This window comes from Maylandia zebra, linkage group LG7 (genome assembly GCF_041146795.1).
Source record: "Maylandia zebra isolate NMK-2024a linkage group LG7, Mzebra_GT3a, whole genome shotgun sequence".
Classification (NCBI taxonomy): Eukaryota; Metazoa; Chordata; class Actinopteri; order Cichliformes; family Cichlidae; genus Maylandia; species Maylandia zebra.
In genome coordinates this window covers 23,628,293-23,642,246 of record NC_135173.1, presented here as the reverse complement: position 1 = coordinate 23,642,246, position 13,954 = coordinate 23,628,293, and the positions used below count along the sequence as shown (strand labels likewise).

The 13,954-nt window shown below is 39.3% G+C and overlaps 2 protein-coding genes and 1 non-coding gene across 3 annotated transcripts; all 3 read right to left on the bottom strand.

Annotated features, from left to right (window-relative positions):
• Window positions 1-672: 672 nt before the first annotated feature.
• Window positions 673-4,734, bottom strand: LOC101481200 (protein phosphatase 1, regulatory subunit 15B-like). Its single transcript, XM_004564501.5, has 3 exons — window positions 4,310-4,734; window positions 2,469-3,778; window positions 673-1,597 (listed from the first exon to the last, which is right to left on the bottom strand). Exons 1-3 carry the CDS (start codon window positions 4,470-4,472, stop codon window positions 1,373-1,375), a joined length of 1,698 nt encoding a protein of 565 aa, XP_004564558.1. The 5' UTR covers window positions 4,473-4,734; the 3' UTR covers window positions 673-1,372.
• Window positions 4,735-10,075: 5,341 nt separating this feature from the next.
• Window positions 10,076-12,976, bottom strand: rps13 (ribosomal protein S13). The gene is made up of 6 exons (XM_004564502.4): window positions 12,868-12,976; window positions 12,330-12,378; window positions 12,153-12,231; window positions 11,076-11,245; window positions 10,779-10,879; window positions 10,076-10,149 (listed from the first exon to the last, which is right to left on the bottom strand). Exons 1-6 carry the CDS (start codon window positions 12,888-12,890, stop codon window positions 10,116-10,118), a joined length of 456 nt encoding a protein of 151 aa, XP_004564559.1. The 5' UTR covers window positions 12,891-12,976; the 3' UTR covers window positions 10,076-10,115.
• Window positions 10,472-10,604, bottom strand: LOC111500706 (small nucleolar RNA SNORA19). The gene has a single exon (XR_002721220.1). It is a non-coding gene; the product is annotated as a small nucleolar RNA SNORA19 (small nucleolar RNA).
• Window positions 12,977-13,954: the final 978 nt, after the last annotated feature.

Below are 13,954 nucleotides of genomic sequence, written 5' to 3'. Positions count from 1 at the left end.
CGTCCCAGTGGGAAATTATTAGCTCCTGTGTGCATGTGTGTGGTAACATGTAAGGGAAAACACATAAAAAAAAAAAAAATAAATAAAATAAAATAAAATAAAAAAAAAAAAAAAATATATATATATATATATATATATATATATATTCATATTCAGATAGGGAGCAGGCCAAAGTCAGCACTTTGTATACAATAAAATTGTCTTGCAGACCTCCAGTTACCAAGCAACCCTTTTGACCTGTAAATCACCTTATCAGAAATGCACTTACCTTTATCTCTTCAGTGGTTGAAGTCCACAAAGGCACATGCTTTGTTGGAAATTTCACACCCTGGATGACCACACTTGGGTGTGTCCAGATGGGGTCAAAAGGTTAAACCAGTTTGTTTGGTCAGAGTCAGGCTGGAGGTGCTGATATCCACACTTTCTTTTCAGAATGTAGAGAAACTTGTCTTTCTCTGCACGTTTACACAACTCCACACCATGTTTGTGCCATTCACGCTTTGAATCTCATCACTTTTCCAGTGATTTACTTATTTTTCAGCATTGTGTTGTTTGCAAATTTCTGGGACCTCAGGGCCACCTTTACTTCACCAATTTCTCATACGTATGAACTCATTTCTTTTTTTGTCCAATCATTTGTCAGGTTGTGAAACAAGCCAAACAGAAAAAAAGTTACAATGTAACAAATTTTATTGATTCAGAGCACCTAATGATCAATTTGCTCGGGACAGCCTGGCCACACAATGTTATTGTGACAAGCTGAGTGAGTCACAGAGGACAAAGTGTTATGCAGCAAATACAATCAGATAAACGCCCATCTTCACAATCAGCACTAAAAAGCTGCCATTTATGTGCAGGAATATAAGAAAATACAAGACAAAGACTTAAATATCAAATCCTAAAGTTGTAAGACAGTAAGACAAGAATTGCACCAGAACCTGACGCGTATCCATCATGCTTAACAAAACTTCTCAAAACACTTTGCAATATAAAGCTCTGCTTTTTTTGTGATATCCTTTTCTACTTTTTTCTAGAGTCACGACTGTGGTTTCTTCACACATAAAAACTGCTGAAAACAAAGGTAAAAAATAAATGGCAAACTTCACCAATAAGTTACATTACTAGGTCATTATATAAGGCATACAAAAACAACATTCCACACAGTAACGCGGAGCTTAAAATGAGAAAGTGTCAGTCAGTGCAACAGTTACACAATGTATAAAACCTTCTGAGGTACAAAGTTGTTCAACTCGACACCAAACATTTTACGTTGGCCTAACATCAAAATTCTAATTGGCCTAAATCAAAAATCACTGTTGCATTGCAACCAATCACAAGTTCTCATCCTAAAAGGAAATGAAACAGTCAGTGTTCAGGACCCTTTTGTTTTTTTCAAGGCACTGTCCAGGTAGGCCCGCATGTTCTCTCTGTGGGTCTGGGTGAAACAGTGGCCAATGACCTGCTCCAATTTATCAATTCGCCTCCGGAAGCGGTCACGGTCTCGTGCCATCTCTTCCCAGTGTCCTTTACGAGACGCCTGCCGCGCAAACGGCCAGGTCCGCAGGACATGGAGTTTGACAACAGGAGAAAATCGAACCTGAAATTCAGAAGAATTATATTATAGTTTATTGAACAATACTGGAAGTCATATGACGTTTAAGTGCTTGTATTTAGGGATCATAAACTCTAAATATCTAAAAGCTACATTTGAGTCAACTCTTTCCAACTCCAAGTACTGATTTTTCTAATATGACGTGACTTTGTCCAATCATAAGACCTTTGTGCTAACTTTGCAATACTGCTGCAACTCGATACACATGGAAGTCAGTCTCTCCTGACTCGCTGGTGTCACATGACTGGCTTAGTCATGACGACCAGTGTTGCTAAGCGAAAACAAACAACTCAGCTTAAGACACTCAGTCTGGAGGAAGGAATAAACAGTTATCTTTATCTCTGTTTCACACACACGCAGTACATGAGTCAGCAGTAGGCCCTCCTCTTCATGATATTAACATTCTAACTTTAAATATGAGATCACCTCCTCTTCTATATTTGTCTGGGTCAGGGATGGGCAACTCCAGACCTCGAGTGCAGGTGTCCTGCAGGTTTTAGATGCGTCCTCGATCCAACACAGCTGATTCAAATGGCTAAATGACCAAATCAACATGTCTTGAAGTTCTCCAGAGGCCTGGGAATGAACTAATCATTTGATTCAGGTGCGTTGACACAGGGTGATATCTAAAACCTACAGGACACTGGCACTCGAGGCCTTGAGTTGCCTACCCCTGGTTTGGGTCAATGAACTGAGTGTGATTTCTGACAATATGTTTACACACTCATTCAGTTTAATATATTTAGCCCACAGCTAAAAAACAATAATAAATACACCAAAACTTTTGTATTTGGGTTCCTTTAACATCTCCATGTGGAAAAAGTGAAAGAATAAAAAGAAATTATCAGACAATTACCTTCTTCTGGGTGGTGTCAGCCTTGCTTTCTTTCATCTCTGAAGTTGGTGTGGGTGTTTGTCCAGATCTTTTCCAGGGCACTAGTATAGTCTCTGGATGGGAGTGATGCTTTGTCTGTCTCTCTGGCAGCACAGGCTTCTGGGGTGCTTTTGCCCATTTCTTTGCTTTTGTGGATGAATTTGGTGTGTGGTGAACATTAAGAATATCTGAATCATCGTCTTGCAGGAGTGTTCGTTTTGGAGAGCTCTGAAGGGGTGCCTGGAAGTTCAAAGGGTGGTAAGGGTCATCCTTTAGGCAGAGAGATTTCCACAGTGATTCTTCATCCTCTTCGGATGAAGGGGGGATGGTGCTCTCCTTCTCCTCTGTGTCTGTGTCAGATTTTGGGGTTTCGCAATTAGATAACATGGTGGCTTGGGGAGCTGTGCTGCTGATTGTGCATGCAGTGAAACACATGGGATTGTAAGGGTCTTCAGGACTGCTGAAGAAGTCCCACAGCCTCTCACTTTCCTCCTTGTCGATGTCAGGGCTCGAACCATCCGAACTGGCCCAACTGCTCCAACTGCTCTCGCTGTCGGAGCGACAGACCCAGTTCTTTAGGCCCTGAGACCCCATCATTTCCTCACTGGCCTTGCTTACGGACATGAGGTCGGTGTCGCTACAGTCTTTTACTTCACTTTTTCTTTTGCCCATATCTGTGTTAGTTGAAATGCAGGCGGAGAAAAAGAAAGGGTTGTAAGGATCACTGGATTTTGACAGAGATTCCCAAAGTGCTTTACTTTCGTCACTCTCAAATTCTACTGTGTTCTGGTCTTCCTCACTGCTCCAGTGAGAGTTTCTATCTTCTTCTGATGTGTCCTGCTTGAAAACTTTTTCCTTGGAAATATCCCATTTGAGGTCTTCTTCACTATTTTTTTGGCAGGTGTCGTTTGAACCCGAGTCCTCGCCGCTCGACACAAAGAAGTTCCAGTCGCCAGGGAAGCCCATTTTCCAGCCAGATTGGTGTCCCAGAAAGATGCCCTCTTCGTTGCCAGCTGTTCTGGACACAAACTCATCCACAAGCCCGCAACACAGGTCGTCAGCACGGAGACTGGACAGCAAGGCCTCAGCAGTGGATTTCCCAGCAAACGGGTCACCAACGTCTGCACAGAAGTTGGAGAGGGGATTTGAACCACCAACCATGTTGTCTCCCTCAAACAAAGAGGTGAAGAGGAATGATTCTGTTGGGTTTGTGGCTGTGGTCATGTGCTGGATATGCTGACCAGTCTCGTCTGTGATTCTCACGTGAACCTCAAACCTGAACATTTGGAAAACTGGAAGAAGAAAACAAAAAAAGCTTTTAAGTACAATAAAATGTAATCAAGTTAAATTTTCTGAAGAAATTATTCCATTCATGCTATGAGGCCAAGACAAGGTTTGTGTTTGTACTGCAGTTTTATGTATTATTTCAAAGAAGGTTTACTGAGTGTAACATACAAGTCCGTGTGTTGTACTTCAAGTGTTTTACAGGAAGTGTTACTGTGATGTCTAAACAATGTTCAAATGCTGAAAACGCACGTAAACATTGCGGAAGTTGGAAAAGAAACACCATCTACAAAAAATAAAAAATCGAGGAACTATTCAGACAGTAAAACACAGCATAGTGTCAGCCCCATAGAATATTAAGTTTGCTAAAAGGTATGTCGTTTAATGAGTTACTATATTAAAAAAACTAAACATATCTTACACCTACACAGTGGTCTTATAATTTCCAACATCAGTAAACACACCAAAGGTTAACCTTAGCAGCTATAAAGTGGGCGTAAGACGCAAGGAAAAAACTTTTGATTTCGTCTCACTCTTACCTGACAGGAAAGTGTAGTAAATGACTTGAACCAGCAACCGAAGCTGTTCCCACAGCACGGTGAGCATCTGTTTAGTCCACGGCAGAATAGCCATCCCTCCGCTGCCAAACCTTTCCATCGCCGTCCGCTCAGAGCTAGTCTGGGAACCAACAACCGTAGCCATTTTCACGTCTTTCTTCTCGAGTTTCGGCGACTGTGTTGAACACAACTCCTCACGTATTCTGGTATTCCTCGTCGAAAACCAAGAGATTTCGCGTATTCGTCGGTGACAGATATGCGTCGATGTTTTGTCGCTTCATTTTTCGGCAAGACTGTGCCATTTTTTGGTGTCCTTCGTCAAATGTTCTCATGTATTTTCTCCATGTTCTTCAGCTGTATTTTCTTCGTTGTAGTAGCAGGAGTTGAATGTCGCGAGGTTGCAACACTCCCGTTAATATAAACATACTGACGTCACGCTGCACCGTGATTGGACAGAGTAACTGTATTCGCTTAGATCCCTACTCGTCTGCTAACTCCTCCCACAGGTAACGTAACGTGTGACGCATAGAAAGTGCCCGTAATTTCCTCAGCTTCCTGGAAAACCCGGGTTTAAAAGTGAATTTAGATAATAACGAAAACTTGTAGAGTTTCCCAGAGATAAAAACAAAATGTATAGAGATTGCAGCATTTCATTCATGAATGGACTTTCACTTTCCTTGCGTGACACGTTTTTTGGTTGTTTTCCTATACAAACCTATGTATAAAAACAAAAGCCTATTGGTTAGCATAAAGTGATGCAGAGAAGAAATGTATTTTTGTTAGATTTTACTCTCACTTATTCCACCTTTTGTCCCAGGGAAGTGGAAAAAGAGTTAACTTTGGAATTAATATTGAAACATTAGGCGCAAATTATGTTTTAGAGTAGAAACATCTGATGAGTAGCAGTTGTGCTCAAAAGAGTTGTCACGCTGTTATAAACAGACAACACTGGAGTGCGCTAGCTCTTTATGTTTTGTGTTTACATCCACTGCCTACTGACCAATCAATACTCCAGAAAATAGCATCATCATTCCTAGAAGATCCCTTGGACCTCTGCAGGGAGAGAAGGAGGGAACGTCATTCATCGAATGCAGTTTAACTTTCCTTTTGTGACACTTTCTTGGTTGAATAATTTCTTTTTCAAACCCATGTACATAAACAAAAGCCTATTGTTTGGCATAATGTAATGCAGATATCAAAGCAGGGAGATCAGTGCATAAATGGCAATGTACTCAATCAATGTATTTTTGCTAAAGTGTACTTTCTATGTCATTTATCCCACATTTTTGTCTCCTTTGAAATGGAAGAAGAGTTAACTTTGGAATTAATCTGTGAACATTTAGACACTGCAAATTATATGTAACAGTAGACAGTTTCCCAGATGAGCTTCATATATACATATAGATGTTTAGACAAATTTAGTTCTCAATTTCTTCTTTCTCTTGGCAGCAAGCGATATTCCAGTAATTTAATTTAATTTAAAAAGAAAAACACCTACACTGTACTTGTTGACTTCATATAAAATTGTGTATGTAAACTAAACCTATGTTTGAATTATGTTTTTTATATATCATCTTTACTCTCAAACCCTTATTCAGCACAGAGTTTGCAGCTGAGAAAATAAAAAATAAAAACTGTTGGGAGCAGGTTAGGTTTATAATAAGCAGCGCACGCTGATTGATCCTTTTATTCACAGCATGTTTTAAAGTGGACATGAAACACTACATGTAGGGGAGACCGGGGATAGTTGTAACATTTTTGACATTTCTGTCTGTAAATTGAAGCTCTTTTAAATTATGTTATTTGTATGTCTATGGGGATATATTCTGTGTGGGTCTTTAGTGCTAATGTTTTAGCCGTTGGCTGTAATGTTAGCTAGTCTGGGTCAGTTGTAACAGCAACAGTCTGGGTTAGTTGTAACAATGCAAATGTTACAAGTTGCCACACTATTACTTTAACTTATATTAAACAAGTTGGGGCAACGACATCAGCAGAGAGAGGTTCACTGGTCGCATTTGTATATGCAGTTAATGGTAAATGGTAAATGGCCTGTATTTATATAGCGCTTTTCTAGTCCCTAAGGACCCCAAAGCGCTTTACATATCCAGTCATCCACCCATTCACGCACACATTCACACACTGGTAAGCTACATTGTAGCCACAGCCACCCTGGGGCGCACTGACAGAGGCGAGGCTGCCGGACACTGGCGCCACCAGGCCCTCTGACCACCACCAGTAGGCAACGGGTGAAGTGTCTTGCCCAAGGACACAACGACCGAGGCTGTCCAAGCTGGGGCTCGAACCGGCAACCTTCCGATTACAAGGCGAACTCCCAACTCTTGAGCCACGATCGCCATTGGCCATTGGCAACACAATTCCTCCACTGTTTGTGTTCCCACACATACATTATGCAGACCACTGTGTCAGAGATGGACCAGTAGGAAGTGGAAATAAGTCAGGATGGGTGCAAGAAACAGATTTCCTCATCTTTCTGAAGCACTTTGCAAACCACACCAAGGTAAGCCATGATAAAAAGTAATGGAATTGCGATGCTGGTGAACAACTACATTTTTTCAGCTTCATTGTTATGTTCAAAATTGGTGCAAGAGTTGTAGGTTATAATGCCCACTGAGCCAATGAGGCCAAACTCAAGGAAGACCAACCAAAATGAATGAAATATTCAGTTGCAGAAATTTCCATAATTTGTCTTTTTTGGGGGGTTGGAATATGTTCAAAAGCTAGATTTCTGCATTCTGTCACACACATACACAGCTACATAAATGGCTCTAAGTGCATTCATGTGTTGAATAAACAAAGATTACATGTTAATGTTTTGTTAGTACCCTTATTTCATTGTGTTACATTTCACCCCAGGATATGTTACAACTAACCCAGACTATGGGGTTAATTGTAACATTTCACTCTTCGTGTTTGAGACCATACCATGCAATGGGTAATTGTGCTGCAGAGAAAATAGCTGCACTATTTAATAGCAGAGACATGTAAATACTTTGCATTACATTTTGAATCCACTACCTTAAGTTTGATGAGTTTAACTGCAAAGCAGATAATGCTATTACAAATTGAAATAAAGTAGAAAAACTTACTTTTTGGCATATAAATTACTTTTTTTCGTGTTAAATTGTCTGTGTTTGACAAAATATGCTGATTTTTCACATGTGATAGCAGAACTGAGTTGGGCATGCACAGGATGAGTCACATCATTTGAAACTTAGCCCTGATTGGAGAAATTGGAAGTGTTACAACTGACCCACGTTACAACTATCCCCGGTCTCCCCTAATAATTATTTTATAGAAGAAAGCTGCAGCGCTAATTTCAAACAGATGAACACTTTGAATATGAGACAGGATAATACCACAAAAACCCAGCATTTATTACTGGCTGAGCCTAATTAAACTGATGTTATGCTTAGATGTCAACAAATGCATCGGTGGAGGTTCTCCATCCTTTCTTTGAGTCAGACCAGTGATCGACATTCAGTTTGAAACCACAAATGGGGTTGGGTAGGTTAATTCAGCAGCAAAATTACTACTCCTTCTGCTTACCTATCCATTTTGATCAAATTTGGTTAAATTATACACACTAAATCTGTAAAACCAAATACTTATTTAATTCTGATTACAACAGCTTAATATTTCAAAACCGGAGGTTTCTTCCTGTTAAAAGGGAGGTTTTCCTCCCTTTTATTGCCCCACTAAGTGCTTGGTCATAGGGAATCGTCTGCTTGTTGGGATGGCCAATACTTCAGAGCAGCCATTGCCAAAGAATACTGCAGTCCACTTGAAAAAAATAAAAAAACAAAAAAACCCTGAGGCCCACCGAATCTTAAATCTTCACTCTGATCAAAATACAAGATAAAGTGATGAATTTCCTTGAGAATTTAATTAGAAAAACATCAACATCATAGGCTGTTGGTTATAAATTGTTAAAGCAACCCAATCATATGCTAAGTGATAAGAGCAATGTGTGACCCACTAGCCAATGGGACACAAAAGTAAATTTAACTTAAAGTAACATCCTTACGGTGGCCCTGAAATCAATGAATGTATATAAATATGAAATTGTACATACTTGTAATTTCAAACTGCAGATTTGCACCTCACACTTTGGGAGCCCCTGCTATAATGGGAACCCCCCAACCCTGAAAAAACCCTATATGATTTTGAACTTGGGCACAACTTGGGTGTAGGCCCAGTAAGTAATCACTGTGTTCAAGTTTCACTGTTATAAGAGGAGCAGCAATGTGGATTATGGAGGGATCAATGGGCGGACATCTTACCATTGCATAGCTTCATCAGTCTTTGCTACATCACGTTAACACAGACAATTTAAATACAACTTACTGTCTTATGTCACGATGAATAAACCAATATGAACTAAATGTTGTTTGTAATTCTTAAAAAATACATGCAAAGGCCTTTGACACATGGCCTGAGGAAATTCAATGTCACTTCTAGAATCAAGTCTTTTAGTATCTTCCACATATCCCGCTTTGCACACTGATGCTACAAATAGAATGAAACCTCAATACTTCAACTGTTTTGCTCTAACCGCTGGGTAAATTTTAATAGTTAAAATTATAGTTACATCTTCGATTATTTAGTACTTCATTTTTGTTTAAAGACACAAGCTTTAAAAAGAGATCCTGAAATTCCTCATAAAATGCTGTGAATGCAAACTACTCTTCGTGTATTCAGCTGCTAGTTAGAAGGAGCTGTATGCCGGCCTGTTTTCAATGGTACCCTGTGAAGTACCTATGATCTCAAAGAGGACCCAAAAACAGCACTGTTGGTATAGATAGTATTGCGAATGAGTATCTAATTCAAAAGTAATTTTCTTAGTAACGATTACCTTCCGAATATTGATTTTTTTGTGACAACCCTGAAGGGATCCTACCTTCCCAAACACAAACATGAGCACGTCGGCAGTGTTTCGGGTAGGTCTCAAAATTTGTGGCCATCTGAACTTATAAAAGTCTAATAAAAATAGTGCTTACGGTGTTCCTTTCTTCAGTTTAAATTCCCCACAATCAAATTAGGACATACTGGTTAGTAAAATGTGCAAAGACCCAAATAACTTCTCTAAAATCAGTCTGATCCAGGGTGGAATTTGGCCTTTGCTTAAAGAAAAGCTACTCCACTTTATATTACATTAAATAAACAGAAACAGCCACTGTGGGGAAAAACATTACATTTACAGAAAATTAGAATATTAACCTTTGGTTTAAGTTAGTGAGCTGATAACCAGCTTTATGTGACCTTTTATCCTGATGTTGGTAAGTGATGATGAAAAGTGCCCTGGGTATGTTGAACTTTCCCTGTAGTATAGGGCCCTGCTCTCAATGGGCATGTATTGCTGCATTTGTTTTCCCCTAGGTGGTAGAGCAGGTCACCTACTATTCGGAAGGTTGGTGGCTAGACCCGTCTGTGTGCTAAATATCAGTGGGCAAGAGTCTAACCCCAAGTTGCTCTTCCATGAATCAACTGGAGTATGAATGCGTGTGTGTGTTACAAAGCACTTATGTAGAAAGAGCATATAAAAAAAAAAAAAAACATTGCTCGTGTGAATGAGGCAAGTTGTGTAAAGCGCTTTGAGCGCTCAGAGTAGAAAAGCACTGTAAAAGTACCGGTCCATTTAAATGTATTCTTTTTTGTATTCGGTGTTTGGCCTGTATTTCAAGTGCATCTCTAAATCTTAACATACACACAAAAAGACAAACAAACAACTCCCAATTTAAACGGTTTTATTAATCCAAAAGTGTAGAATTTATGCCACCAGAGCAGAAGCTGTAGAGGACTCACTGTAAACAGAAAGGGGAAAAAAACATTAGTAAACAAAAACCTTTGACTTAAAAACAAAAACCCATTAAATCTTCATATATTTTTTTTTTGGGGAACAAGTATAACCATCTCTTTCCTATTACTCACTCATGATTTTTACTTTGTTGTAATTATTTCTTTATATTCAAAATTAAGTTCATGTTGGCCACATAAATTACAACATGCTTAAAACGCCACATGTGCAAACCTACAAAACTACAGCTGAATAAAAAGGACCAAGTTGTCTTTTTAGAACATCAATGTGTCCATCCACACTAAACCACACATGTACACAAATAGTTTCACTGTGTGAAGGGGACTGGCAGAGACTGCACCAAGTAGCTGCTCTGCTAATTTACCTCCAGTTTTTCTCTAGCACAACAGAAATATCAATACTCCTAATAAACAATGAGGAGCATGACAATGAATTGTGCACTTCCATGTATACACTTAGTGAACATTACAATACAGTTAAACGATTAGTGTTGTAATAAAAACTACCATTTGTGACAATTTTTTTTTGATAACAAACAGGTAACCGACATGCAAAAATGTAATTTTCCGATCCAAATAACAAGAAAAGCATCTCCAAAGCATCACAGATACATACTACTTCCAGTTGGGGGCCAGTACTCTCTTGGTCTTGTAGTAACGGGCCAGCCTGTGGATCCTGCTCTCAATGAGAATCAGGCGGAACTTGGCATCCTTGTCCTGCAAATATAACAACAACGTGTTGCATTCAATTCCCATTATATTTCAAATTGCTTGCATTCCAAAGAATAAAAATCCTTTAAACTGTTGATGACAACATCAAAATTACATTTTTAATTTTACATGGAAAACAAACTTATCTTCCAAGTTATGCTATAGGATCTTGTTCCAGGTCATTGGCCTAGCTTTGCTGTACCTTTCTGTTTCTCTCCAGGTGCTTCCTGACCGCCACAGCCTTCTTGATGAGGTGGTACAGATCCTCTGGCAGGTCAGGGGCCAGACCCTTGGACTTGAGGATCCTCAGAATTTTGTTGCCAGTGACAAAACGTACTTGGGCAACACCGTGGGAGTCCCTCAGAATAACACCTAGAAAGGTTTATAGACATGATAAAACTGAAACAGGCATGGGATTTTGCCAACAAATTAAGTTTTGCATAAATCTGCCAAAACAGTCTTAAAACAGATTAAAAAAATTCCAGAGAAATGAAGACTGCATATTGATTCAAAAGCAAAACTAAAAAATTTTCAAAGTGAGTAAATTGTGTTTCCTGGATTTATGTAACACAAGTGGCATCTGGCTAATGTAATTTTCCTAAACAGAGAAAGAGTTGAAGTTTTCTCTGAATGGCATCACATTTTTTTGTCACTGATGACAAGTCATTTTATTCAATGATTGTTTGCACAGTAAGATAAGTTGGCAATAATCTTTGTAGGACTTTTCCAAACGTTTTGATTTGACATGAGTTTCTGTGGACCCTTGAGGCCTGTAGCTATCAGTCAATAGGAAAATGTATACCTGCTCCATCTCGTCTTTACTTTACTCACAATACAGACAATCTATCCTAATTTGTAAATATCAGAGAAAACAACATACACTTCTTATTGTATTATAATGGCTTAGAATGACAGTGTAAAAACTTAAGACTAGACAGTGTGTAATACATCTGGTTTACATTGCACTGAAGCTCAGAGGACAAAGAACAACAAGAACATGATAACAGCAACCCCAACGTTTACAATTATGAGAAATTCTGAATTAAAAATTACTGCAGAAATTTAGCATAATGGTATCAACATCATGGTCAGCCAAATATCTGAAAGGGCATCTAGCACAAGTAATGTGCAGCCAAACGTTTTTAAACTGCTCAGCAATATCTGAGTCTGCCAAAAGTTGTGAACTGAACTGTGGTGATCTTCAATTATTATAGTCATGTCATGTAATTAATCTCAACATCTGCATGTTGCAGGGAAGAAAACCTAAACTAGCACTTACCAATCTGGGAAGGAGTCAGACCCTTCTTGGCCAGCTTGAAGATCTGCTCTTTGACATCATCAGATGTGAGCTTCAGCCACTACAAAAATGGGGGACGGTATTAAAATAAAGGACGCGTGTTCAAAAAATGTGCAATAATCACTTCGCTTTAGCGAAATATAATGAATGTGTACTCACAGTGGGAACACTGCGCCTGTAAGGCAGAGCTGACTGGGACAAGCCCTTTCTGTAAGCGAGAAACAAAATCCCGTTAGTAGTGAGAACTTGACAGTTTGGTCAGAACAACGCAAAAACTATCGTCAAGTCAACAGGGGAAAAAACGTTAGGCCGGGTTATGCTCGCTTCATACTAGTGCTGGCTTACCGATCATGAATCTTAACTAAATGATCAGTTCACAGTAAATTAACTTTATCAGTAAGAAGAAACACGCGTGACTTAAACTTTGCAAGTTATACATTTATATACAACATGATGTACAACTCGGGGAGTTAAAATCGTTTCGATGCGCAAATGTGCTAACTTGGCTACCACAAGCTAGCTAAAGGAGGATGTCGACTGACTGTGTGCATGTAAGTCAATTTCTCACTTTTAGGTTGAATCCCAGATTTCATTTTTGACCCCAGTCAGCCACAACATGTTTAGAAACTATCTCCTGCAAACAAAACCAGTCTACAGAAGGAAAATACCAACTTTAAAAGACAAAAAGAGAGCTCACCCGGGAGCGTGCATGCGACCCATGATGGCGGTAGAGGAAGAGAGGCCGCACACGCGACAGAAAATGGTATTTTGCGCCTGCGTCGGAAATGACGCAATGACGTAGACCGGAGTTTTGTTGACGCTACCTGACGTCAACAAAACTACCCTAGCTCAGCTTTTTAGTATCTCCCTCATTCTTCTTCAGTCTGACTGAATACTTGAGTTTGTAATAGCTGAACAACGATACCTTGTAAAGGACGCTAATTTTTATCACACTGAAACCGCTTTAGTTAGCGCCATTTTTTCTCAATTGAAGAAACTGGCCACTGACATGTGAGCGGAATTTGTGGGACACCAAGCTCAATATACATTGTGGAGGTAAACACAGACAGTGGTCCACCGCAACATACGATTTTTTCGTAAAATAGCTTCTCTTCATATCTGCAGAAATTAAGGTATTTCTCATCCAGCTGTAGTGTTATGTAGTACTGTGCAAAAATAAAACGGGAAATGGGAGCAGTAATTTAATGAAACGAGGGAACACACATGGAAATCCAGAATATAAGGCTGAAATAGAGTCTGTACAATTTCAAAGAGTATTTGTTGATCACCTCTATTCTTCACGGCAGCCTGAACTCTTGAGCAAGCTTTCTTGTAAATTCAAATATCTTCAGAAATAACTCCAGGCCTCTTGAAGGACACATCCTTTGGAATTTAACTGCCTTTTGTTCTGTTCTCTGTGAAGATGATCCCTGCTTCAATAACATTGAGATCTGAGTGCTGTGGAAATGCGAATGCCAGTCCATGACCAATGGATTGGAAGTGTGTTAGGGATCATTATGTTGAAAATGATGCTGTTGCCAATCAGATGATTTTCAGCTGGTATTACATGGTGGATGAAAGCCCCCACAATGTTTTAGAAATGGGTCACTGTTGTAACTCTTTTCTGACCTTCTCCATAAATAATGACAATGACTTAAACCAGTCATTTGAATTTAGATTCAACACACAAAGACCTTTTGCCACTGATTTTCAGTGCAGTTTGTAATTTGCAATACTTTCCCTTCATTTCTCTTAATGGCTGTAAACCCTTACATTGAAACCAT